The sequence below is a fragment of the Notolabrus celidotus genome, chromosome 22, assembly GCF_009762535.1.
Source record: "Notolabrus celidotus isolate fNotCel1 chromosome 22, fNotCel1.pri, whole genome shotgun sequence".
Lineage (NCBI taxonomy): Eukaryota > Metazoa > Chordata > Actinopteri > Labriformes > Labridae > Notolabrus > Notolabrus celidotus.
The window spans coordinates 13,360,513-13,384,982 of NC_048293.1; the positions used below are offsets into that span (position 1 = coordinate 13,360,513).

General features: G+C 40.7%; 1 protein-coding gene across 1 annotated transcript in view; it reads left to right on the top strand.

The window, feature by feature from the left end:
* Positions 1–24,470, top strand: part of LOC117805906 (ryanodine receptor 3-like) — a 137,643-nt gene that overhangs the window by 50,545 nt on the left and 62,628 nt on the right. Inside the window, exons 12-24 of the mRNA XM_034674508.1 lie at positions 1,682–1,846; positions 2,516–2,637; positions 3,577–3,757; positions 6,371–6,506; positions 7,743–7,838; positions 8,200–8,318; positions 12,377–12,510; positions 13,823–14,064; positions 14,982–15,174; positions 18,732–18,948; positions 19,573–19,677; positions 19,909–19,911; positions 23,073–23,176. Of these exons, the coding sequence (XP_034530399.1) occupies positions 1,682–1,846; positions 2,516–2,637; positions 3,577–3,757; positions 6,371–6,506; positions 7,743–7,838; positions 8,200–8,318; positions 12,377–12,510; positions 13,823–14,064; positions 14,982–15,174; positions 18,732–18,948; positions 19,573–19,677; positions 19,909–19,911; positions 23,073–23,176 (1,817 nt within the window). The remainder of the gene's footprint in view (positions 1–1,681; positions 1,847–2,515; positions 2,638–3,576; positions 3,758–6,370; positions 6,507–7,742; positions 7,839–8,199; positions 8,319–12,376; positions 12,511–13,822; positions 14,065–14,981; positions 15,175–18,731; positions 18,949–19,572; positions 19,678–19,908; positions 19,912–23,072; positions 23,177–24,470) is intronic.

A 24,470-nucleotide genomic window follows, 5' to 3' on the forward strand; every position in this document is an offset into this window, starting at 1 on the left:
AACACAATATGATATGACATGACACAATATGACAGTACACAAAAAGTGTACTGTGATTCTATATAATATGACACCATGTTAAATGATATGACGCAATGTGAATCTGTATGATACAAAATGATATGATGCGATGTGATACTATATGACAAGATACAGCATGAGACAATAGATACAACAGTATATATGATTAAAAAGATATATTAGATAGACACAAAAGGATACGATAACATATGGTATTCTATGAATCAGTATGACATGATATGTTAGATAGACAAGACATGACACAATACGATATATGATATGACACCATATGATACAAAACTAGGTATTACTATACAACATGAAACCAAATTATTTGACACAATATGTAATTATACGGTGCGGTGCACATATAGCTGCAACCATTGCTGTACTAATTAATAAAAACATTCAAGGCTCAACACATCCCACATGTTAACAGAGAAAAACACACCAGTGAAAACCACAATTGCATTGCACAGTGCCTATGTTGCACATACCATTGTACATTGCTTAAAAAAACAACATGAATAAGTGAAAAACATAAGAAGTCTTGATGTTGTTGCACAAGACATACAGCTTCAAGAAACAGGATCTAAAATCTATGTTTGAGTTTTTAAACAGCTCAGTTTGAATTGAGGAGGTCTGTCGTGTCTGCCAGATGGTTAGACTCCATACTGAGAGTGGAGGATGTGAGCTGGGTCAGGCAGTACTCTCTGCACTTGCCTGAGAACAGACTGTTCAAATCCTCACAATGTTTTTGGATAGTTAATTTTTTCATGTCTGGAATTACAATGAAATTCGACTTTGTAAATACGTTTTTTCGTTTTCCGCTTCACTAAATGGTTATTCATAAGTGATGACTGGTAAGTGATCATTATCCATAATATACTGTGAACCAGGGCAAAATGAGCTAACAACCCTGTGAATTAACCTCTCATTTGTTCTGTGTAATGTTGCAGGTAATGCGAGTGCATAAATGTTGCCCCCAAGGCCAAACATTGCAACATTACATTTAGCTAAAAACTCAATATTTTCTTGCAAAATCTCTCTAGTTTCTCCTTTAAGAAAAAGATTTTGCTCCATTTCTCTATATTATTTTCTCTAGGTCTTTCAGGGTTAAGCTTAGCCGTAAAGCGCCAACAATGGATCACCTTTAAAACCCTCCCAAATGAACCGCCCACCCCCCTTGGACTGGAAAATCATTTGGTCAAGGACGATGAAAATTACAAGAATTATTAGAGCAGTGACAGCAACACTACCATGGAGGTTAATTTAGCTGAACTTGCAGACTCCGACTACAACGCCCATTTAGCCCTACTCTACATAATGGACTTTCTAGATATGGCCGGTGAATGTGTGCCAATTAGCGACCCTTACAATGTGGATTTAAAGCATGTATTATAGAATGTAAGTGAAGTCATTTATCACTTCAGTCCTCATGTCGATTGGGGGCTGATCCTAATAGCTAAACAAATACAATCATCTCACCGTGATGGATGGAGCCATAAACAGCAGAAGCATCCGACAGTTGGTCGGTGGTTAAGAACAAATCTGCATGCAGTGTGCCTTTAATGTGCACATGCTGTAATAATGCTAGTGTGCTAATGTGTGCTGCTCTGACAGCTTTCATTGTCTTCATTTTCTCCTTTCCTTTGCGCAGGAGAAGCTGGAGCAGAGTCCCAAGCGGGACATCGAGGGCATGGGGGTAGCGGAGATTAAATACGGGGACTCGCTCTGCTTCATCATGCACGTAGCCACAGGGCTGTGGCTCTCCTACCAGGCACCCGATGTCAAATCTGCCCGTCTGGGTCCCCTCAAGAGACGAGTGAGCAGACACAAACACAAGCACACACACCAACAGTTTGTCTTTGGATGATATAGAAAAAAACCAAATGTAATAAATAAATGAGATACCTTGAAGCGGATAATTATAATGAGTTTGATTGAGTAAGGATGATTGTCTATTAGTTTGTATCTCTTCCTCCACTAAATATAAACCTTGTCCCTCAGCTACTGTGTCAGAAGTGATAGACGTTTGTGCAAGTGTGAAGATGTGCCCTGCATGTTAACAGAGCCAGATAGCCTGTAGAGACAGCACCTGTGTTCCAGACATAGTAGCTTGATGAAGGCCTAGGTACGGTGGCTGATAAGGGAAGTTGAGCTGTAACAGCCCCAACCATTTCCTTAGGAATATGATGCAAATTCAGAAATTATGCTAATTGAAAAACACATGCTTAAGTCCAAAACAAAGAGGAGCGTTTCTGTTGTTGCATTTTTCTGGGACTTATGCACATATTTGGATACGCACAATGTCTGAGCGAGTAGCCTGTTTCCCCTTATGGTAATTATTTTGGCAGTTGCAGCATGATTGCCCCTGTTAGCTACTGCACTTAAGATATTATCATATAATGGCTCTCTCTTCCTTCCCTCTCTTTTACCATAAAAAACATTCAATGCTAATGTCTCACGCTCTGTCTTTTTCTACAATCTCAAGGCGTGCCTACACGCTGAAGGTCACATGGATGACGGGTTGACCCTACAGCGCTGTCAACACGAGGAGTCTCGCGCCGCACGAATCATCCGCAACACCACATTACTCTTTAACCGCTTCATCAGGTATGCTAAACATTTCAGTAACACTTACACTCCTCGTTGAGACATGCCAAGCGGTGACGTGATCACACAAACTGCCTAATTAAACCGAGTCATCGTCCACGTTTGTCTTGAGCCACTTTGAAAGGGCGATCAGCAAAATCTCCTGCTTCAAGTTACGTAAGCACCGCACTGATGTTTGTAGAGCATAATTAATAGGGATGATAAAACAAAGAGTCCCCAAATGCTCCGTATCAACAAATTAGCGGTGAAGCTTCAAAACGTAACATTTTAAAAAGCCTTGTGGACTCTCACACAGGCCACACAATCTTGATGTAACGTCCCTCCTGATTGTGAATGCACTCAGTAGAGAGTTCAGCTCCAGGGCTGTGAGTTTTGACTGAGTGGGGTGCCAAAGCCCCAGACAGCTCACTCAGTGATCCACTCATGCGTTTCCAAAATGGCAAACATTGCAAGCCCCGTCTCGGCTACGCAAGGCCAGTTATGAAAAAAAAACAAGCTGTGGAGCACGTAAGTGGATGCTTCTACTACCCTTATTTATTATCAAACGGCCTGCTGTCCCCCTGGGTCGGGCTCAGGGCCCATCACACTGGGAACATGTGAGAGTCTGTCTGCTTCCCCCGTGGCTGTGACACACACACATCTCCCCGCTCCCCTCCCACGCTTACGACAGGAGCTATTTTTAGCACTCCAGCGGAAATCAGCATTTCAGCATGGATGAACCTGTGGGCTAAACATTGTGTTAGTCATCACAGCCTCTCCTTAAGTCTGCTCAGCTGCTCCATTAGAGCATCTTTACCAGGAGGTTGATGCATTTGTGATGAATGGGAGTCATTTAAAAGCTAAACTTGAACACAAGCGTCACAATTCTGTCGTCTTTCTGAATGAGGCTTTTTTTTTTTTGTGATTGTGACTGTGCCTTTTCTGTCTCCCCCCTCACAGAGACCTAGATTGTCTGGGTGTTAAGAATAGAGCACTGGTTGCGCTGCCGGTCGAGGAGGTGCTCCAAACCCTCAATGACCTCATCGCGTATTTCCAGCTCCCTGATGCTGAGCTGGAGCACGAGGAGAGGCAGATCAAGCTGCGCTCGCTCAAGAACCGGCAGAACCTTTTCAAACAGGAAGTAAGTTTCATCAACGAGGGAGTCAAATGAAGCATCAATTAATGATATGGGGAGCTGTTCTGCAGTGCAGCAAAATATGAACTCCCTCCACCCATCAGAGTTAAGATTTGGACTTCTGATTGAGGGAAATTATTGTAAGTGACTCCACGCATGAGAGAGCAGAGAGAAAACGTGCAGAAGACAAAGTATGAGAAAGGCCAAAGGGATTGATTCTTTGTGGTGTGTTCCAATGCCATCTTGTATTCGGAGGCACTGCTTTTGGAGGCGTCAGCAGTTTTGGTGTTATAAGTTTTCCCGTAGCTGGCACGAGTGCACTGAAGCTTTCTGCTAAACCTCTAGGACCTAAATTGCTTTCATCAATTACAAAATGTCAGCTGCTTCACTGAGTGGGCCTATGATGTCAACTATTAAAACTCCCCCCTACTCACCAGACTACAGTGGGTTTCCTCAAGTCAACATAGACAAGTGAAAATTAACCAAATCAAAAAGCAAGTTGTCAAATCATGCATATTTTAGCTTTTCATCTTCTACCCTATTCATCTGGCTCCCTATTATAATGCTCCTAAACAGCCTGTATCTGTACCACCTCTGATATATTTCACACAGAAGGTCAATTTGTCACCACAGGCAGCTGACTCATGAGTTTTCCCAGCATCATAACTCATCAGCAATTTCCATTTTTGTCTGTTTTACTCCCTCTCTTTAGCATATCTGATCATCAGAGCTATTTCTGTGTGGAATAAATCACCATGATTCAACCACCACAGGGCTGCGTTCAAGACCGTCACATAATTGACAGTCTAATTGAATTGTTATTTACTGCTTTATATCTGGTTCAAGTCCAGTGTGGTTCAAGTGTATGTTGCAGAGGAGGCCAGAAATCTTGGAGTGGTCTTCCTCTCTAGTCTCTCATTTAGTACTAAGGTGTCCAAAGCGGTGCAGGCGTGTTCATTTACAGCAGTAGACTCATTTCTAAGGTTAGACCATTCCTTTCTATTTTAGGAAAGGTTGTTCAAACATTCATCCTCTTCAGATTTTATTGTAACTCACTGTATTATGGAATTGATAAAGAAAACATCCATGTAATCTGATTATTAACTAGCATTCTTACTAATCACCCAGCTGTGTTAAATACTTGATTCTGATTGGACAAAACCCTGTAACAACGGTAATTAATTCTTAATAGCAAGAATGCCTTCAGGGACTACCGGATCACACACATCATATCAAATCAATTGATGGAAAGGGGCCGACACATTCACATATGTTATGATTTCACCTCTCCCTGTTGACAATGTGGCAGAAATGCTAGTTTCCGATAGCATCGCTGAGGATACTTTTATTACTGCTCTCAATTTATTTAGAGAGCACAAAACTATAGAGTCATGGGTAATAGCTGACCAATCACCAGCAGTGAAAAGAAGATGAGAGTAGGAAAAAGCAACAAATGTAATGATGGATGTCAAAACCTGCAAAGAGCTGAATGAAAGAGAAGTTGTTCAAACTGAAGAAAACAGACACAAAGTTTGTTTTTAGCGTCACTTAAGAATGAGCAGGATTGTGTAAAGTGAGTGGGTGGTTATCAGGCTCTTATCTCATCCTGTCAGGATTTTATTACGCATAACTACCCACTCACTATACATTATCCCTTACACGCTGCTGCTCAGTTTTTAACTTGTTTCAAAAGAAACAAGCACATCAGTTACACGCTTTCTGACCTTCACTAGGTACCACTTACTTTTAGAATTGATCTTAAGACATTATTGCTTGATTGTAAAGCTCCACAAGATTGATGTTTTTAGTTCATCTGGCAGGATTCTTCTGATCACTCCTGAATCTTGACTTGTGACCGAAGGTGATCGGACCCCTCAGATTTGGAAAAATCCCTGCAAGACAATCTCAGATTGGGCAAAGAATGTGTCCACTTTTAATTTGTTGCTTTAATCTAAGGGCTTTCGCTTAACTTGTGTGCTCTTTTAATTACTTTATTACTTTCAGGTTTATCTTATTATGATTTTTTTACGTCTTCATTTAATTTTGTTTTTGTGCTTTTACCCCATGTGCTTATAATAATAATAATAATAATTTTATTTGTAGAGCACTTTTCAAAACCAGGTTACAAAGTGCTTTACATGGGCAGCAAAATAAAACAGGCAGATCATAAAAACACACAAGTCAAGATAAAGAAATAAAACATATTTTAAAAGACATAAAATTCCCCTAAAAGAACTCTAAAGGAAATAAATTTAAAATATATTTCTTAAGATGGTTAAAATAAAATAAAGTCAAATAAAATTCAGATAAAATCCTGGAAGGCTCTGCGATAAAAGTATGTTTTAAGAGGGGATTTAAAAGAGCTCACTGACTCAGCAGACCTGGTCTCTGTTAAATGTATGGCACCTTGTAACACTGGTTTTGAAAGGTGCATTATAAATAAAAGTAAACTTTTTGTAATTATCGCTATTACTATAATTGTATACCACTCAAAGAGTTCATCAAATACAGTTGTCATACTAATTCATGCTTTTAGTTAATGCTTCATGTACTTAATTCAGGATGTGTGTGTATGCGGTCATGTTGTGTTTATTAGTTGTATCACTGTGTGTGTCTTAGGGCATGCTGACTCTGGTTTCCAACTGTATCGACCGTCTGAACGTCTACAACAGTGCTGCACACTTTGGCGAATGTGCTGGATCAGAGGCCGGAGCAGCCTGGAAAGACATCCTCAATCTGTTATATGAGCTGCTGGGTAAGACACTGCAACAACACATACACACACATACCCACACACACGTTATTGTTTAGGTACATACACACAACAGAGTACTGTAATCCCTCACACAGAAGAGAGTTTCTGCTCTGAGATAAAGTGTGGATGATATTTAAAGAGCCATGAACAGACTCATTGCGGAGAGCTGAATTCTGAGGTTGCCAGAATTCAACAGAGACATGTGCACAGAGACACACAGCACAAATACAATAAATACCCCCATAGATACACACACGCTCACATTGTTTGAGAAAGACTCAGCGGCATGTGGCGCACTGCTTACAAGAGGGTTTCTTGGTCTTAGCGATGTGCTTCCAGGGCATCAGCCATTGGCCAGATTGCTTTTTCATGCAAATGTCATCTCATCATTGTCTTTTTTTTCTTTCTATCTAATGCTGTGTTTACTGTTACTGCGCTCTACCAAAGCACAATGTCATCAGTCTCTTTATATCACTTTAACCTTTCCCTTTGCCAGCATATGCTCTGTCAGATATGGACGTATCTCCCTGACATGATCTGGCAGGGGAAATATATGCATTTTTTTACTCCCCCTCTCTGTCTGCAATCCTGCTGTCCTCTTCTGTATCTACTAAATGCCACGTCTGGCTGGAGTCACATGCATTTGTTAGTATAGCAGTTGCCAGCAGTAATGATTTTCTCCCTGTTTTGGATAAGTCACATTCCCAAAAGGAGAGTGTTTGTAGTCCACATGTGAAGGTTATCCTCCACCCTGCCCCTTTGAAGCCCCTCTCCCTTCCAAGTCTGTCCTTCACATCCTTATTTACACTGATACCACCTCCTGGCTTATATTAGTGTTCCACACACGTTCCTCTCTTCTCCTGTTCCCTCCTCCACCCACCTGCTCCGGCGCAGCGCTAAGTGGATTTGGGATACCGCCCTCTTTTCTTCCCCGTCTTGACTGCGTTTTGTGACCCTGCCTTTTTTTTTTTGTAGCTAGGACATATGTGGGTGTGTCTATCCCTGTGTGTTTATGTCTTATCTCCTCCCCCTCCCTCTATCTTAGGCATCTTCCAAATTAACATGTATCAGAGTGTCCAAGCAGAACCTCTCTCCTCCCCCCACTTAGGGCACGCAAACAAGGTGTATTCAAAAATGTACACTGCCAGGGATCCATTGCACCGCTTCTGACAAAAAAAAACCTCTCTTTTAAAAATGAATAATTGATTAATTGCACATTTTTGCTCTCACCTGCAGCTGCGTTGATCAGAGGGAACAGAAATAACTGCACCCAGTTTTCCAACAACTTGGACTGGCTGGTTAGCAAACTGGAGAGACTGGAGTCTTCTTCAGGTATGCTCATTATCATTCTAACACATTCTTATCCTGCAGTGAAAAAGTCAATTCTCTCCTTCTAAGAGACATCTCTTTCTTCAGTGGCAGTGCTCAAAAGTCTGACTTATAAAAGATGCAAAAAGTTAACACAGCTTGCTTTGAAATTGTATAGCTGCCCCTTTTTTATGTACAGTATGGTAAAGGTTTTAGCTACAGCACTGAGTGTTTCTGTTGATCCGGGCAGGACTGGATGTGTCTTTGACAGGTGTCCTCTATGTGTGTGTGTGTGTGTGTGTGTGTGTGTGTGTGTGTGTGTGTGTGTGTGTGTGTGTGTGTCTTTCTCTTCGATGGGTGTTAACTAATTGATGAATCTGTGCAGGCATCCTGGAAGTTCTGCACTGCATTTTAATTGAGAGCCCCGAGGCCCTGAACATCATCCAGAGAGGACACATCAAGTCAATCATATCGCTGCTCTACAAGCACGGACGCAACCACAAGGTGAGCAGCCAGGGTACCTGTGCTAATGAGCATTACAATCTTTATGGTGATATAAAACATTGACACATCAGTGATTGACGCAAAGATAAAACTGAGAATGAACCCAAGAGTAAAATGTGTATCCATACATAAAGGAACTACAGCTCAGTGAGTGGAAACAACACATTAGAATTAAGTTGCTGACTTGCTGAGACCTGGAAAAGAATTATAGTCCCATGCATACATCTGCAAGCTAAGTAAATAGTTAAAACCAGAAGCCAATTTGCTTTTTTAGCCTAGCACAACAAATGGAAAGAGAGGGAAACGGTTAACCTTGATCTGTACAAAAGTATGTGCAACTTTGCTTTCAATGGTTACTACCTGGAATGTTCACTGGTTGCCTGGAAACAGCTTCTGGCCAAGAAAAAGTCCAGCATATGATGGGCCATTTTCAATCATACACTTATTGTTTTGTATTAAATAAACTAGAATTAACAAATTCACTTGTACGCTGCAAAGTTAGGGTGTTGTCAGCAAGGTTTTTATGAGAAGCCTTATAATGCACAATTTTGTGCATTTGTTCTGTTACAAAACCATTCTTACCCTGATCCTAGGGTTAGGGTTAGGGTTGTGATTAGGGTTAGGGTTATGATTAGGGTTATGATTAGGGTTAGGGTTATGCTTAGGGTTAGGGTTAGGGTTAGGGTTAGGATTAGGATTAGGGTTAGGGTTAGGATTAGGGTTAGGGTTAGGGTTAGGATTAGGGTTAGGGTTAGGATTAGGGTTAGGGTTAGGGTTATGATTAGGGTTAGGGTTAGGATTAGGGTTAGGATTAGGGTTAGGGTTAGGATTAGGGTTAGGGTTATGATTAGGGTTAGGGTTAGGGTTAGGGTTAGGGTTAGGGTTAGGATTAGGGTTAGGGTTAGGATTAGGGTTAGGGTTAGGGTTAGGATTAGGGTTAGGGTTAGGGTTAGGATTAGGGTTAGGGTTAGGGTTAGGATTAGGGTTAGGGTTAGGGTTATGATTAGGGTTAGGGTTAGGGTTAGGGTTAGGATTAGGGTTAGGGTTAGGGTTAGGATTAGGGTGGTTAGGGTTAGGGTTAGGGTTAGGATTAGGGTTAGGGTTAGGATTAGGGTTAGGGTTATGATTAGGGTTAGGGTTAGGGTTAGGGTTAGGGTTAGGATTAGGATTAGGATTAGGGTTAGGGTTAGGGTTAGGATTAGGGTTAGGGTTAGGATTAGGGTTAGGGTTATGATTAGGATTAGGATTAGGGTTAGGGTTAGGGTTAGGATTAGGGTTAGGGTTAGGATTAGGGTTAGGGTTATGATTAGGATTAGGGTTAGGGTTAGGGTTAGGATTAGGATTAGGATTAGGGTTAGGGTTAGGATTAGGATGAGGGTTAGGGTTAGGGTTAGGATTAGGGTTAGGGTTATGATTAGGATTAGGGTTAGGGTTAGGGTTAGGGTTAGGATTAGGGGTAGGGTTAAGGTTAGGGTTAGGGTTAGGGTTAGGGTTAGGATTAGGGTTAGGGTTAGGGTTAGAACCACAACTAAATTTAAGCAAACAGAACCCGAACCAAATTCAGGCAAACAGAACCAGAACCAAACTCAAGCAAACAAAACCCGAACCAAACTCAAGCAAACCCAACCAGAACCGAACCAGACCGGAACCAGAACCGAACCGAACCAAACCGTACCAGAACCGTACCAGAACCGTACCAGAACAAAACCGAACCAGAACCGTGCCAGAAGCGAACCGAACCAGAACCAAACTCAAGCAAACAGAACAAGAATCAAACTCAAGCAAACCCAACCAGAACCGAACCAGACCCGAACCAGAACCGTACCAGAACTGAACCAGAACCGAACCAGAACCGAAACAACCCGAACCAGAACCGAACCAGAACCGTACCGGAACCGCACCAGAACCGTACCAGAACCGAACCAGAACCGAACCGAACCAGAACCGAACTCAAGCAAACAGAACCAGAACCAGAACCAAACTCAAGCGAACAGAACCAGAACCAAACTCAAGCAAACCGAACCAGAACCGAACCAGACCCGAACCAGACCCGAACCAGAACCGAACCAGAACCATACCAGAACCGAACCAGAACCGAACCAGAACCGCACCAGAACCGAACCAGAACAAAACCGAACCAGAACTGAACCAGAACCGAACCAGAACCGAACCAGAACCGTACCAGAACCGCACCAGAACCGAACCAGAACAAAACCGAACCAGAACCGAACCAGAGCCGAACCAGAACCGAGCCAAACTCAAGCAAACAGAACCAGAACCAGAACCAAACTCAAGTGAACAGAACCAGAACCAGAACCAAACTCAAGCAAACAGAACTAGAACCAACTAAAGTAAACAGAACCAGAACCAGAACAAAACTTGAGCAAACAGAACTAGAACCAACTAAAGTAAACAGAAACAGAATCAGAACAAAACTTGAGCAAACAGAACCATAACCAAACTCAAGTAAACAGAACCAGAACCAAACTCAAGCAAACATTATTAATGTCCTCAGGTTGGCATTGAGAAAAATCCGATGATTGGGTTAGGGTTAGGGTTAACTTGTGATGACTTCTTCAATATGAACCTGAAAAGAATAAACAATTTTACCTGAATTAATTACATTTGTTACAATGACATCATGATACAGATTTGTGAAAAGTAAAAATGCAAGCTTTGTTGGATCTGTTCCCAAGACGAGAAGAAGTGCTTGATTGTTTAATGGAGGTATGATTGATAATTTCTGATGCACTCCAAGAAGTCAAGAAATCTCACTGCTGATTGTGCTTTGTGACATATTTACAAGTAAATCTGTCGCTAAAGTTAAAATGTTTTGGTCTAGAATGATTGTTAGCTCCACTTGCTTGCAGATATCTGTTTATGGAGATACATTTATTTTCAGATTACCTCTGATGGGAGCTAGAATGTAATTACCGTAGATTACTTTCTGCCTGCTTTTGCTCTCTTTGGATTGCTTTTCATGTAAACACTAAAGCGCGCTGACACACGATTAGTCAGTACTACCCAGACTGTAAACATAATACAAACTGAAATCAGGACACATCCTTAATCTCCAATCCAGACCCCCTCAGATACAGTTTCTACACTTTATGTACAATGTAGTAACTGTAAACGGACATTACTGTTTATGTTCTGGTAAGCTAACCCACAGCTGACTCTGTCTACACTTTCCACTGACATGTCAATTCTCTCTTTTCACCTTACTGATGTCAAGAAAGCAAATAAGTATATTTCCCAAAGTGTTGAACTATTCTTGGAAGCACTCTAAAATAACATTCAAAACTTGTGTTCAAGCAAAACTACCCCACAGCAGGCTGAAATGGAAGTGAACTCAACTGGAAGTGCCTGTTTCTCTTGCATGCAGTCATCCCCAGCTCTTTCCTTATTAGGCTCACCAAAATGCTTCATTGGATGCACATTCATTTCCATAACAGTTCCCTTTGGGCTGCTTTGTCACCACGTCCTCTGTTTAGCTACTAATTCATTGTGTTTACCTTCTACCAGCACACAAACTTCTTACCTTCTTTTCTGAACCCTCTTTGACGGAGGGTCCCTGTGGGTTTGGCTGCAGTGTGTCCCCATCATGAATCAATCAGTTTAACAGTGAAAAGAGATCAGGAGTGGGCAGTCAGCTGCACCGAGACATAAATCAGCCAGAATGTATCATTTGCTGTGAAGGCAGGAGAAAAAGAGCCAACCATAAAGAATGGCTACTCTGGGCTGTCACCTTTGGCAAAGCTTCCTAGCTCATTTAATTTCTCTGCTTTGTTAAGCATCAAAAGGGATTTTATTGGACATGTTTTGCCCCCTATAAGCATCTTTGGCAATTATGCAGCGGTTGCATGCAATGAGTTTGTCCCTAGAGCAGCAACCTGGACAAAGATAATAAGTCATTACTGGAAGGTATGGATTCATTTCAGGGGTTTAATTGGGACAATGAGGTCAGTGTGTAATCAGTTGTTGTATCAATGTTGAGCTCTCTCTTGACTCACAGCTTTGATTTTCCCCCTTTGTCACCTCCACTTTCTCTCTTTCAGATCCTGGATGTCCTCTGCTCGCTGTGTGTGTGTAACGGAGTTGCTGTGAGAACCAATCAGAACCTGATCTGTGATCACTTGCTTCCCAAGAGAGATTTGCTGCTGCAAACACAGCTGGTCAATGACGTTCAGAGGTCAGCAATCCATCAATGATGTTTGTGTTTTTGTTAAACTACAGTGTGGAACAACATTAAAGGTACTCTGAGGGCCTTCTGAGTGGTGCTGATGTTGGTGCTCCCTGCAGATGAAGAATTACAGTCTACCTCCTTGCTGATCTTTTCATGTGCTCACGGAAGTGATGCTGTCTCTCATTTTGCTGTCTTCTTAGCCTTGGTTGCTGGTATTTTGTTTTCTTATTCATTCATAATCTGCCGTTACAGTGGACCTTAGGATGATGTTGTGGTTAGGGCTGTCAAACTATTATTTTTTAATACCCATCAATAACTGTATCTCAGTAGTTAATTGCCATTAATCCCAATTGAACTATGTGTAAAATTCCACTATTTGTGGATTCTTCATTTGGGAATCAAATGGATGCAATGCAGTGTACTATATGATCTTGCCTTTTATATTTGACTGCTACACCAATGTGTTCTGAAACCATTTCCTAGAGTCAAGTAGTAGCTCATTTGTGAAAGGGGCTGTAGAGGCACGTGTATTACAGTCATTGTGAAGTGCTTTTACGAAGGAAATTGTGGCCTTATTTGTTATTCTGTGTTTAAAGTCCTGGCCTGTGTGTCAACTGAGTGACACAAGGAATTCCGATAATGCTTGGTTTGTATGATAGTTTCTTCTGAAGTTATTTGTTCGGGCCACTTTTAAACCAGTGAGTGACTGAATTTAATTTCAGCTCTAAAACTTTAAGTATATGCTAGCTAACATTGGCTATGCAAGCTGGGTAGCTGTTAACTCACATGTAGCTAAGCAGCAGCTGACATCTATGCATGAAATTGTTTGGTGCAGTTTGAATTTAGTGACGTATAAATCTCTACTTAAATCTCATGTTACAGCCAGTCTTAGTTTGAATTTCACTTGCTTTGGAACACCTACAAACACAACTGGACAACTGAAAACTCAAGTATGTCTTGGTCTTTGAACCTCGTATTCTTTCATGTCATCCTTAAGCTATTAGTGTTTCGTATTTTACAATAAAAAAAGTATGTTGTTATGTTGGGGTCATTTTAGCACAACTCCCATCTCTGAAATCTCTCTAGAACATTGTCTTACACTAGTTCAGTGATCTGCTTTGCTCTGCCTTGTTCCCTAAAATGAGCACTTTAAGGAACTTTCCAAACCAAATATTTAAAAGCAAATTTAATTATCTGGTCCTAAGGGCTGAGAATCTCATTATTTTTTAAGGGAAAAAACATCCCAAATGAACATGATCATATCTGATATGTTCCTCGGGGGGATAACTAATGATTTCTTGTTTTACTTCTTTGTCAGTATGAGACCCAACATCTTCCTTGGGGTGAGTGAGGGTTCTGCTCAGTACAAGAAGTGGTACTATGAGCTGATGATTGACCAGGTGGACCACTTTGTGACCAGCGAGCCATCACACCTGAGGTTGGGCTGGGCCAACACCAAAGGCTACGCTCCTTACCCTGGAGGAGGAGAGGGGTGGGGGGGTAATGGAGTGGGAGACGACCTCTACTCGTTTGGTTTTGATGGACTTCACCTCTGGTCAGGTCAGTGGGAGGAAAAAAACGGTGCATGTGTTGCTCAGAGACTTTATAAAAGATAGATGAGGAGACAGCTACCTGAAAGTGAAACCAAAGATTTAGAGCTTCCTTTACTGCAGGTCAGAAAACCCACCTCCTCCATGTTAACAGATGGGACATGGGTCAGACTCTAAAGATTAAAATAGAAATCAACACCATTTTTCTTAAAAATTGTTTCTGTCATTACAAATCCATCTTTTCATGCAGATTTATTTGCAAGCATTCATTCATTTTGAAATATTTATTTTTAATTGTTTATTTATTTATAATGTCAAGATTGTTGTCAAATGCAGCCTCTGTTCCCTGGATTAGCAGAGTAGTGGAGGAATGGGGAGAGTGATCATTAAACTTTGTCCACCTCATAAGATACAAAATGCTGTGTTCTTTGCCTTCGTAAAGGACCTTCGTTTTTATTAGTAAGTTAAATATATGTTACTGTCAGTGAAAAGGGCGGCACGTCAATACTGTGTATCTAAGAGCCGGTGCCTACTGCGCAGACTCAAATGGCTTCAAATGTGCAAGATGTCAGCACCTACAGTGGTGGGTTGTTTTGGCTTCGTTTTTGTAGAGGGGAGGAGTTCTGTCATCTGTCTTTGTATAAAGCCAATCGTGTAACCCAGCTCATATCTTAATAAGATAATCTAATAAAGATGAGTGCTAACCCTGGGCTACAGCCAGGTTGTGTCTAGACGGAACCAGCACCCTGCAGGGACCATCTCCTTGCCCAGAGTGTGTGTGTGTGTGATTATGAGTGCATGTTTGTGTGTTGAATCCTGTGTGTGTGAGAGACATGATCTGTGCCAGCATCACTCATTGGCTCATATTTCACAGAACCGCGTGTGTGTGTCTGTGTGTGTGTATGTGTGTGCGTTTGTTCCAAACAGGTCGCATCCCGCGGGCAGTAGCGTCCATGAACCAGCACATCCTGACCTCAGAGGATGTGGTGAGCTGTTGTCTGGATCTCGGAGCTCCCAGCATCTCTTTCAGGATCAACGGACAGCCGGTCCAGGGCATGTTTGAAAATTTCAACACAGACGGGCTCTTCTTCCCCGTCGTCAGCTTCTCCGCAGGGGTCAAGTGAGTGTTGATTTGTTACTCGTCCGTGTTGTCGGAGAGGAAACTCACTCCGTGATAGATGTGCTGGGAGAGAGCACAGAGAGATGAGACGGACTCACCAAAGCCAAAAGAAATATAAACACATATATGCTTCACACCGACACTCACACAAACACTGTCGGCTTGAAATCAATCTAATCCACCTCCTCTTACTGGTCCAAATTCATTAATCCTCAAGGCCCTGAGATTGGACACAGGTGAAATAGGCTGGCTTTATACTCTTCTCTGTTGCCATGGTGACCACAGATAGTGTGATTGACAAGACTTTAAAATGGAATTTCAAGCTCCGGTAGTTTCTCCATGATTCAGTGATTGACTCTGACTTTGTAGAGCAAAGCTGCGTTTTGCATTAACAGCTTTTACTTTCTGAAGCCCGGAGACACTCCACGCAGAGAGTCTGATTTTATTCAGTCATGTTTGCTTCTTCAAAGTGAGTTCAGTCTTCATTGCTTGATGAAAATGAATTCTAAAAAGTAATACCGTACCTGATGAGGTTTGAGCAGTGGAACAGGACCTGGGAGTAGCAGCAGAAAATATTGTTCTGTATGAGGATCAGGGTCAACTGAGCCGCATGTCATTCTGTATCAGCTCAGAGACTCAAACGTCCTGAGTTCATTTAAGTTTTGTGGCTCCTAGTTTCATACTTGAACTGTGACCAAAGCCATGCTAGCAGCTTGGAGGTTAGCTCAATGCTAATGCCTGCTTGTTGACATGGTCCACCCCACCACTATCATCTCTCTCTCTCTATTCATCTCCTCTATCCCTCTTTCCAACCCCAACTCGGTTGAGGCTAATGGCTGTCCAACATGAGTCTGGTTCTGCTCAAGGTTTCTGCCTATTAAAAGGAAGTTTGTCCTTGCCGCTGTAACTAGTTAAATGCTGCAAACATAGACTGTATAAATAATAGACGTAGTATCAGTGACGTCAACCGTCTGTTCCTGAGCTCTGTTTTGAAGCCAATCGTCTGCGGGAGCCATATTGGTAATGCTGAACTCAACCAAACTAAGTGTGAGGTAAAGAGGCGGGATTTGAGCCTCCAAGCCAACAGCTACAGTGTTCCCGCCTGTCAGTCAAGTCAGTCATGTCATGTTCTAAAAAAAGTTCACCCCCCCGTACAGTGTGTGCCAACAGAGAAACTAGCTACTCAGACCCAAGCCGTTTTTTGAACCAGGCTGTAAACATGTTTATTATTGCTGCAAAGATCGGCTTTTTTGAATTGCCTCAAGCGGATTCTCGATGAATTGCAGTTTATAACACTTCTGCATGGGCTTCATGTTTTGAGACCGGAGGTTACTGCTTGGCTGCAAAGTGCTCTGTTCAGGTTGATTAAGATGAGATCACACTGAGTCCTGTCTGTAAGATGCAACTGGATCTTCTCCTGGCTTGATGTTGGGTCTTCGTTAATAATTTAACATAGAGTAAAGTCTAGACCTGCTCTGTTTGTAAAGACTCTTCAGATAATATTTATTGTGATTTGGGGCTGTATAGATAAGGATTGATTGATTGATTGATTGATTGATTGATTGGTTGATTGATTGATTGATTGATTGATTGATTGATTGATTGATTGATTGATTGATTGATTGTCTGACTGACTGACTGACTGACTGACTGACTGACTGACTGACTGATTGATTGATTGATTGATTGATTGATTGATTGATTGATTGATTGATTGATTGATTGATTGATTGATTGATTGTTGATTGATTGATTGATTGATTGGTTGATTGATGGATGATCCAGTGAAAATGCTGCCATGCTTCACCTTACCAGGTTTAATGTTTCTTTGTGTCTTGGATTAGTGTTGAAAATCTGTATTTGCAGAATATTTCTGTAAAGTTTAAAGAAAGTGTAATCTACTTCTCAGCCCATTATGGCATCCTGAAAATGCTTTCCTGTCTTGAGATACAGAAAGACAATTTAGCTAGCTCTCGCTGAGTCACCATCTTTCATGGCAGCAATCTAACAGCCTAATAAAACCTAATTAAGTCCTTTTACACCACAGGGACTTTCATTCGTTTTTTCAAAAGACACCAAGGGTGATCAATGTGATGTTATTGTCATTCATATCACATTTGCAGAACAGGCCTACTGTTGGCTATGATTCATATGATTTCATTAAGTCATTGCTGCTTCACTCTTTACGGCTTTGTCATGGGGACATTCTGACTTTACGAAACAATAGGAGGTGCTTACTCTTACATTGAAAATAGTTGTTTAAAAAAAAAGGTCTCTGAGGCCTTTTTGAGGCTGTGTTAATTGTACCTCACTAGAATGCAGATGAAGTATTGTTTTACAACTCATACTGTGCTCAGTTTACTGTGAAAAGCTGGAATATATCAGCAAATAAGACCAATTAGTCTTCTTTGAGTTCTGTCATGAGTGCTGGAGAATGTAGTCTCTGAACTACTGCTACATCACCTTGAAACTAACAATTATTTGAACCCTCTACAGTTTTGTTTCAGACGTCACTTTTCTGCAGAGTCAGATGCTTAAAACAAACCAGTCACTTTTAAGAGAGCTACCAACTCCTGATAAATTCCACCTCAAACTTGTACTCATACCTAACTTTGTAACTGTAGCTATGTCCCTGCTAAATGTGTGATCTGTAGTATCATGCTCTACCCAGTTTTTATTTCCTTTGTCTTTTCAACTTACCATTTTAATCTGTAAGTAATGCAAATCAGCACCCTCTATAGACCCTATCATTCTTACAAATACATAAATGGCACCTTATGCTTCCCATACACCTCTTCTCTTCTTCAACTCTTAAGCAATTTCCCTGCAATGTGATTGCTGATATCGTACAGCACGTCTATCTGTGTTATAGATGGTGTATCCAAATGTGTCTTTTAAAACTGTAAACAATTCTGACTATTACTTCACGTGCTTAATTAATTGCTAGTGATCCAAATGATCCACACACGCTAATAAAGCTGTTGTGTGCTTGTCTACCTCTAACATGAATTTTCCACAAACTAAAGAATAAGAAGTCACACAGAGAGAGCCCCTCTGTGTGACGACTGTGGTTCCAGTTATGACACCTCCGGCCTTGTTCTTGAATCTGACCCAGTGAACAGGGTGAGCATCTCGGTGGATTTAAACGTGCCAGAAGATGACAGCCACACATCTTGACTGCTCAATAATTGAGGCCTGCAGTTGCGTCATCACTACTACTTGAGCTGCTATTTTGGGCGGCCTCAGGAGAGCCTCTTCACAGTGATGGCCTGAGACTGTTTTTTTTTTTCCAGTCTCAGAGCTAAACTTGTCCCTGTTAGCGCAGAGGCTGGAACTGATTGAAAAGCAGAAAAGCAAGTTACTGTTGGTTGCATGGATGCTTTTAAATTTACTGTCTGCTTCTTTCATTAATAGCTGTGTGATTATCACTTATGATTGAATAAGCAATTTATTTTTACATACTCTTGAGCCCCAATTAATTAACTTTCTTCTAAGTGATTTTAAGTGCTTAGAGTACAAAATTAATCCAACACTTGGCACACATTTTATTTTGACAGGGTGCGTTTCCTGTTGGGCGGTAGACATGGTGACTTTAAGTTCCTGCCTCCATCGAGTTACGCTCCATGTTACGAAGCTCTGCTGCCAAAAGAGAAGATGAGGGTGGAGCCCGTGAAAGAGTACAAAAGAGATGTGGAGGGAGTGAGAGATCTGCTCGGTACTGCACAGTTCCTGTCTCAGGCATCCTTCATCCCCACACCTGTTGAGACCAGCCAGGTAAACCAACATCACAAAAGAGTGCTCTAATCCTCAGACTAGCTCATTGATCATGAAATCAGCTTGATGCTGCGCTACAAAAAGCAACTCAGTGATTAGATTTCCTGACCTTCTGGAATGTATCAGCAAAGATCGATCTGACCACTATTCAACAAACAATCTTTGAAAAGTTTATTTCTTCTCCTCTTTGGGACAGACCTGACAAAGCTGGCATTTTTACTTTAAGCATATCTTCATCATGATGTTATTTTGGCAAACTTAAGCCATTTTAATTACAAATAAATCACAAAACCATCTCTGTAGGGTTCTTACTACTGAAGTAAGTCAGAGGAAAGCCTTTGTACAACTGTTTACAGTGAAACTGAGACTTACCAGATACAGGTGCTCTTCCAGGTGATGTAATGAACTAAGAAATAACATATCTGGAAGGAAAAATCACACTCTAAAGTTGAACAATGCAGTACAAAGAAAAGGAAATCTAGTCATGAAGTTGTTTGTCACTAACCTACTTCAGTTTATGCCTCCCATCTTAAGAGGCATAAGCCATGGTAAGACAACAGCTGATTGGTTCTAAGCATGACTTGCTATCCTCTGGCTTACTTTTCTTATCCCCTTTTTCCTTAGATTATTATGCCACATCACTTGGAGAAGGTCCGAGACAAGCTTGCTGAGAACATCCATGAACTGTGGGGCATGAATAAAATTGAGCTTGGGTGGTCGTACGGCAAGGTGAGAAATATGCAGACTTTTCCTTTCCTCATACAATACAACAAAGTCAAAAAGCATAATCCATACATTTTGCCATTTTATTAGAAATAAAAGCCAGAAGTACACATTGTCTAAAGAAGTTTGAGTTAAGAGCAGATATACATTAGTTGTTAGCAATATTCAAAATTAACCATCAAAGGCCTGTACGTCATCTTGCTTTCTCTTTTATAATTTGCGGTTCACACCAAAAAGAGGGTAAGTGGAAAGAACACTTTCATTTTTCATGTTCAATGCTTTACATGCCATTCATTTAGTCGCTTCATTCCAGTTTGTTTGTAGGTAGCGGAGTCATTGTGTCTGTGTCTTCAGTATAAATCATGAATAACAAAGTAGTGTTTCATTAAAGGGCAGAACAGCATGTTTTAGCAGTGTCAGTGTGGTGGTAAACTAAAAAGAAAGTCTGTTTTTATTAGCTTGTGCCTATTTTTAACTTTCTTTAATGAAGCTTTTACGATACAATTGATCAATCAAATGTAATCCCTCTTTTCAAATTGCAGTTTTTCATGATGGGAAAAACACTCGTTCATTTTCTTGCTAAGAGTTCTATGTGAGGATCAATGCTACCCTGTTAGCTTAACTAAATTCATCACAGACTTGAAGCAGTAAAAACAGCTAACCTGGCTCCGTTCAGAGGTCAAAAATACAACCAGACCCCTGACTGTAAGCAGGGATCAAACAAATGAGAAACTAAGTGTTAATTAGTGTGCTGAAGATCCTCAGAAGGAGATGCTGAGAATGGAGTTGGGTAGCTCTTCCCCTGACTGTGCGGTGGTTAATATGAAAAGCCGAATAGTGGACAGGGGCGAGTTAGATGCTCACTTGTCTATGATGTTTTTGTTGTTGTTTACAGCTGAATTTGCAGCATATTTGCACCATGTATTTAGATCTGCTGTTCAATTTTAAACACATAGGCACAGAGTGATCTGCAATATTTATGACCATCAGTGGTCGGCTTTTTGATTACATTAGGAAACAGAAAACCACTTGCTTGTGTTGGTTCAGCAAATCTAATTGTATACAAATCACTGAAATATTTATTAATTGATTTTGCAAAACGGTGTAATAGATCACTGTTTGGCAAGTATGACTTTAATACAGCATGTTAATACGATCACACATTTAGCACTAAACCAAAGAAAGCATGCAGTGATTGGCTGTCAGCAAAACATTAAAACAGTGCTGTTTCTCAACCTCCATTTGACTTGGACAGATTCAATAGAACTTGGACTGGTTTTACTTTGGTCAGCACCTGAAATATATCAAACACTGATTCACAGCCTGAATTGTTTCTGTACATTACTTCTGTGCATCAGTTTTAACATTTTAGAACAAGACAATCATATTTTGAGTTCAAGTTAAAGCTTTATTTTCCTACTATGGAATTAATTTGTCTTGTTTCTCACTTTATATAGCAGCTAAAGCAGAATATATGAACATACTGTGCGCCTAAGCCCAGCTGAACACTTTGATTTGGGTTGTAGTGAAGAAATTTTGGTCTCAGGAAATGATATTAACGAAGCAGAGGTCATGCTGGGCTCAGATTGAAGCTCATTAACTCAGAAAGATTTTCATATTTAAATAAGGCATTGATATCAGCCCTGAACCACTTCAAATAATCCTTCTTTTCTGCATGAGGAGTTGCTGAGCACTCAATATTTTGTCTTTGTCGACAAAACTTAAAAATGTAGTAGCAGGGAGTACCAGAACCTATATGTGCTGCTTTGCTCGTGTTTCAGGGTAGAACATGCCAAATTTCATACTTTTATAACTGCTGATTGAAATTGTACTACTTCATTTGTGAATGCACCGTATCTTAACAAAATCAGCTTTCAGAAAAGGAGTTTTTACACCCCTTGAGACTAAATAGCCACAGCTTCAGAGTGCTTGTCACCAGCTTTTGATGGCCCAAGGTGTGAGCTAACTGGAGAGAAGAGTGAAGAGAATGTAGCAGAAAATATCCTGTGGGTTGAACCTATGATTCATAGTTCACGCTTCTGAGCAGAACTCTCAACAAGAAAATTAATAAGCGTATTTCCCCTGATCGAACTATTACTTCAAAGTTAATTTGAAACATTGGTATGAGAAAACACAGGAGAGCTCAAGAAAATGATCGTATCAAAAAACTTAAATTGTAAGTTTTGCATTGTTTCACCAAATTCTTGAATCATTTATGTTATTAGACATGCAGTTTTTACTCTCAAGACACATTATAAAAAAATAATTTTCATGTGCAAAAGACTTGTGAATGACTTTCTGGTTTATTGCATGCTGCACTGGCTAAAGGATGATATCACAGTTAACTGTTTTGCCCTTGAAGAAGTAGATTTTAAAGCACAACAGTTTGGAACACAGCTCTTATGTCTATAATACAAACATACATACCAGATCCTACCTTTGATTTTATTATTATCATAATAGCCAGCTTCATACAAGCTTTTATCGCTGTTCAATGCTTCCATATAACAAACTTTAAATTGACCTGATTTTTGTCTCACTTCTAGAAGTTGTTCTTGCTCTCCCAGAGAGGGTCAGAGGCTCTGATAATGTGTCATGTAGCTCACGGTACATATTTGGATGTCATTACACTGTAGCTCAGTCTGTGCTATTCCTTGTTATTAATTACTGCAGCTTTCACAGTAGGTGTCATACAGATGAGGCATACACAGAGCTTCGTTTTATTGGACCCATCATTTCATAAAAATATCTTCTTTATTTGTCGTCTGTTCCACAAATGTAATTCGGTATGAGGAAGAGCTGCCAGAGAAATAGATTTCCTGTAGAGTTCTTGTACTATTCACAAAAGAGCTGGCTGGTGTTCATTGAACCCACACACACACACACATACACACACACACACACACACACACACACACACACACACACACACACACACACACACACACACACACACACACACACACACACACAGCTGCATATCTGTACACAGCCCTGCATGTTTTCTTGGTAAACATCCGCCATTGCCATGCCGCCCTCCTCTGAGCAGCATAGCCAAAGGGATTATTTGGCACAAGGTGCAGCCTCGAGAGACGACTCACACCTCTCACTTGGTATTCCAGTCGTGCACCTTTCTATCTCCCCCAAGAAAACATGCTCCCTTCTTCCTCTTTCATAACATGTTCACTAGAGTAGACTGTCTTATCACTGCAGCCTGTATTTACAGCACATCCCCTTCTCCTTGTTGGTGCACAGTGACACTGACTTACAAGGCTGTGTATTTCATATGCATATATTTAGAAAACTTTCCCACATGCATATAGAGTGACTGTGGAGCTAAGTTTCAGGCAATAAAGAGGAGTTGAAATATTATTTCTGTGACTCTTCTTTCTTCTTTGTAGATAAGGGATGATAATAAGCGGCAGCATCCGTGCCTGGTGGATTTCTCTAAGCTGCCAGAAACTGAAAAGAACTACAACCTGCAGATGTCAACAGAAACTATAAAGTATGTTGAGTATTATGAGCTGATTTTCTCCACTGTGCTTTAGTTTTTGAAAAGAAGAAGAGAGGCAGCGTGTGATGGAGCCAAAGAGACACAGATGGATTCATTACAGAGAAAAATGACAAAAGAATATTCTTTTTGTTTGTTATTTTAGAGCGTTGATAAAACCAAAGGTATGTTTTACTTAGGCTGATGAACTGTTAGCATTAACATGTGTACCCAGAGTGTGATTTCTACTAATATAGTTATATTAAATCTATAAATGTACTCTATGTTAGCATGTAGTTATAGGTTTTATGATGCATTTCTGTTCAGGCTTGGCTCTGTAATAATATCTTACTGCATTCAGTGACAGAGCAAAAAGAGGCGTACACTAAAATCTGTTTTCATAATAAGTAAACAGTTATAGTACAATTTAATTATTCTGTGGTAAAACACTTCAGATGCCTGATACACTCAAAAACTACCTGCTGCTCACCCACTTTTAGTCCAAATTTGAACTAACCAAACATTTTGGACCACATGGTTGAGTAACATTGGCAGCTAACGTTACCATTAGCTTGCTAACAGTAAAAAAGTTTGAACTTGTCCCAGTCTTCTCCCCAATGGTACTTCAACATACCACACATGTTGCGCTGCTCTTGCTTCACTTTGCTATAAAATCCATCTCAATTCATGACACTTCTTTAACAACCTGACAGGAACTGAATAAATGATTGGGGCTTCCTACTAAAAGACTAATAACTAAAAGACTACTCTCCTTCTTCAGAGTCAGAATGCAGCCTGTACTCGAGTCCAAGTCCATGTCCTCGTCATAAGTGTTTGACTCTGTCTTGAATCCCAGTCCTTGACTAGAGAATTACAACAGTGATTGAAGACAATTAAATATGGATTATTAACCTCCCAAAACAGGATGGAAATATTTTCACCTTTGAGTTTTTATCACTAGGTTTCTTGTCTCCAAGGATTTTTTTAAATACATCAGCGGCCATCAGCTAGTGTCTAAATAACAGAGGACAAACTCAAGGAATTAAAAATATGGAGCAAAGAGATAAGAAATCAAAAATAGATGCAGGCATGACCCTCAGTTCTGGGTTAAGAAACTCCTTTCTCCAGTGTTGCTCAACCAACTAAGTCTTCAAATCCCATTGTTAGAGCTCATCACAACCCTGTTCGTAAAGGTCCCAGTGAGACTTGTTACAAGTGCTTTACATCACTGTTCTTTTAATAATAGAGGAGAAAGTTGGAGTTTGGCGTGATTAATCTTGGTCTGGGGCTTTGGCAGACACATCGAGGT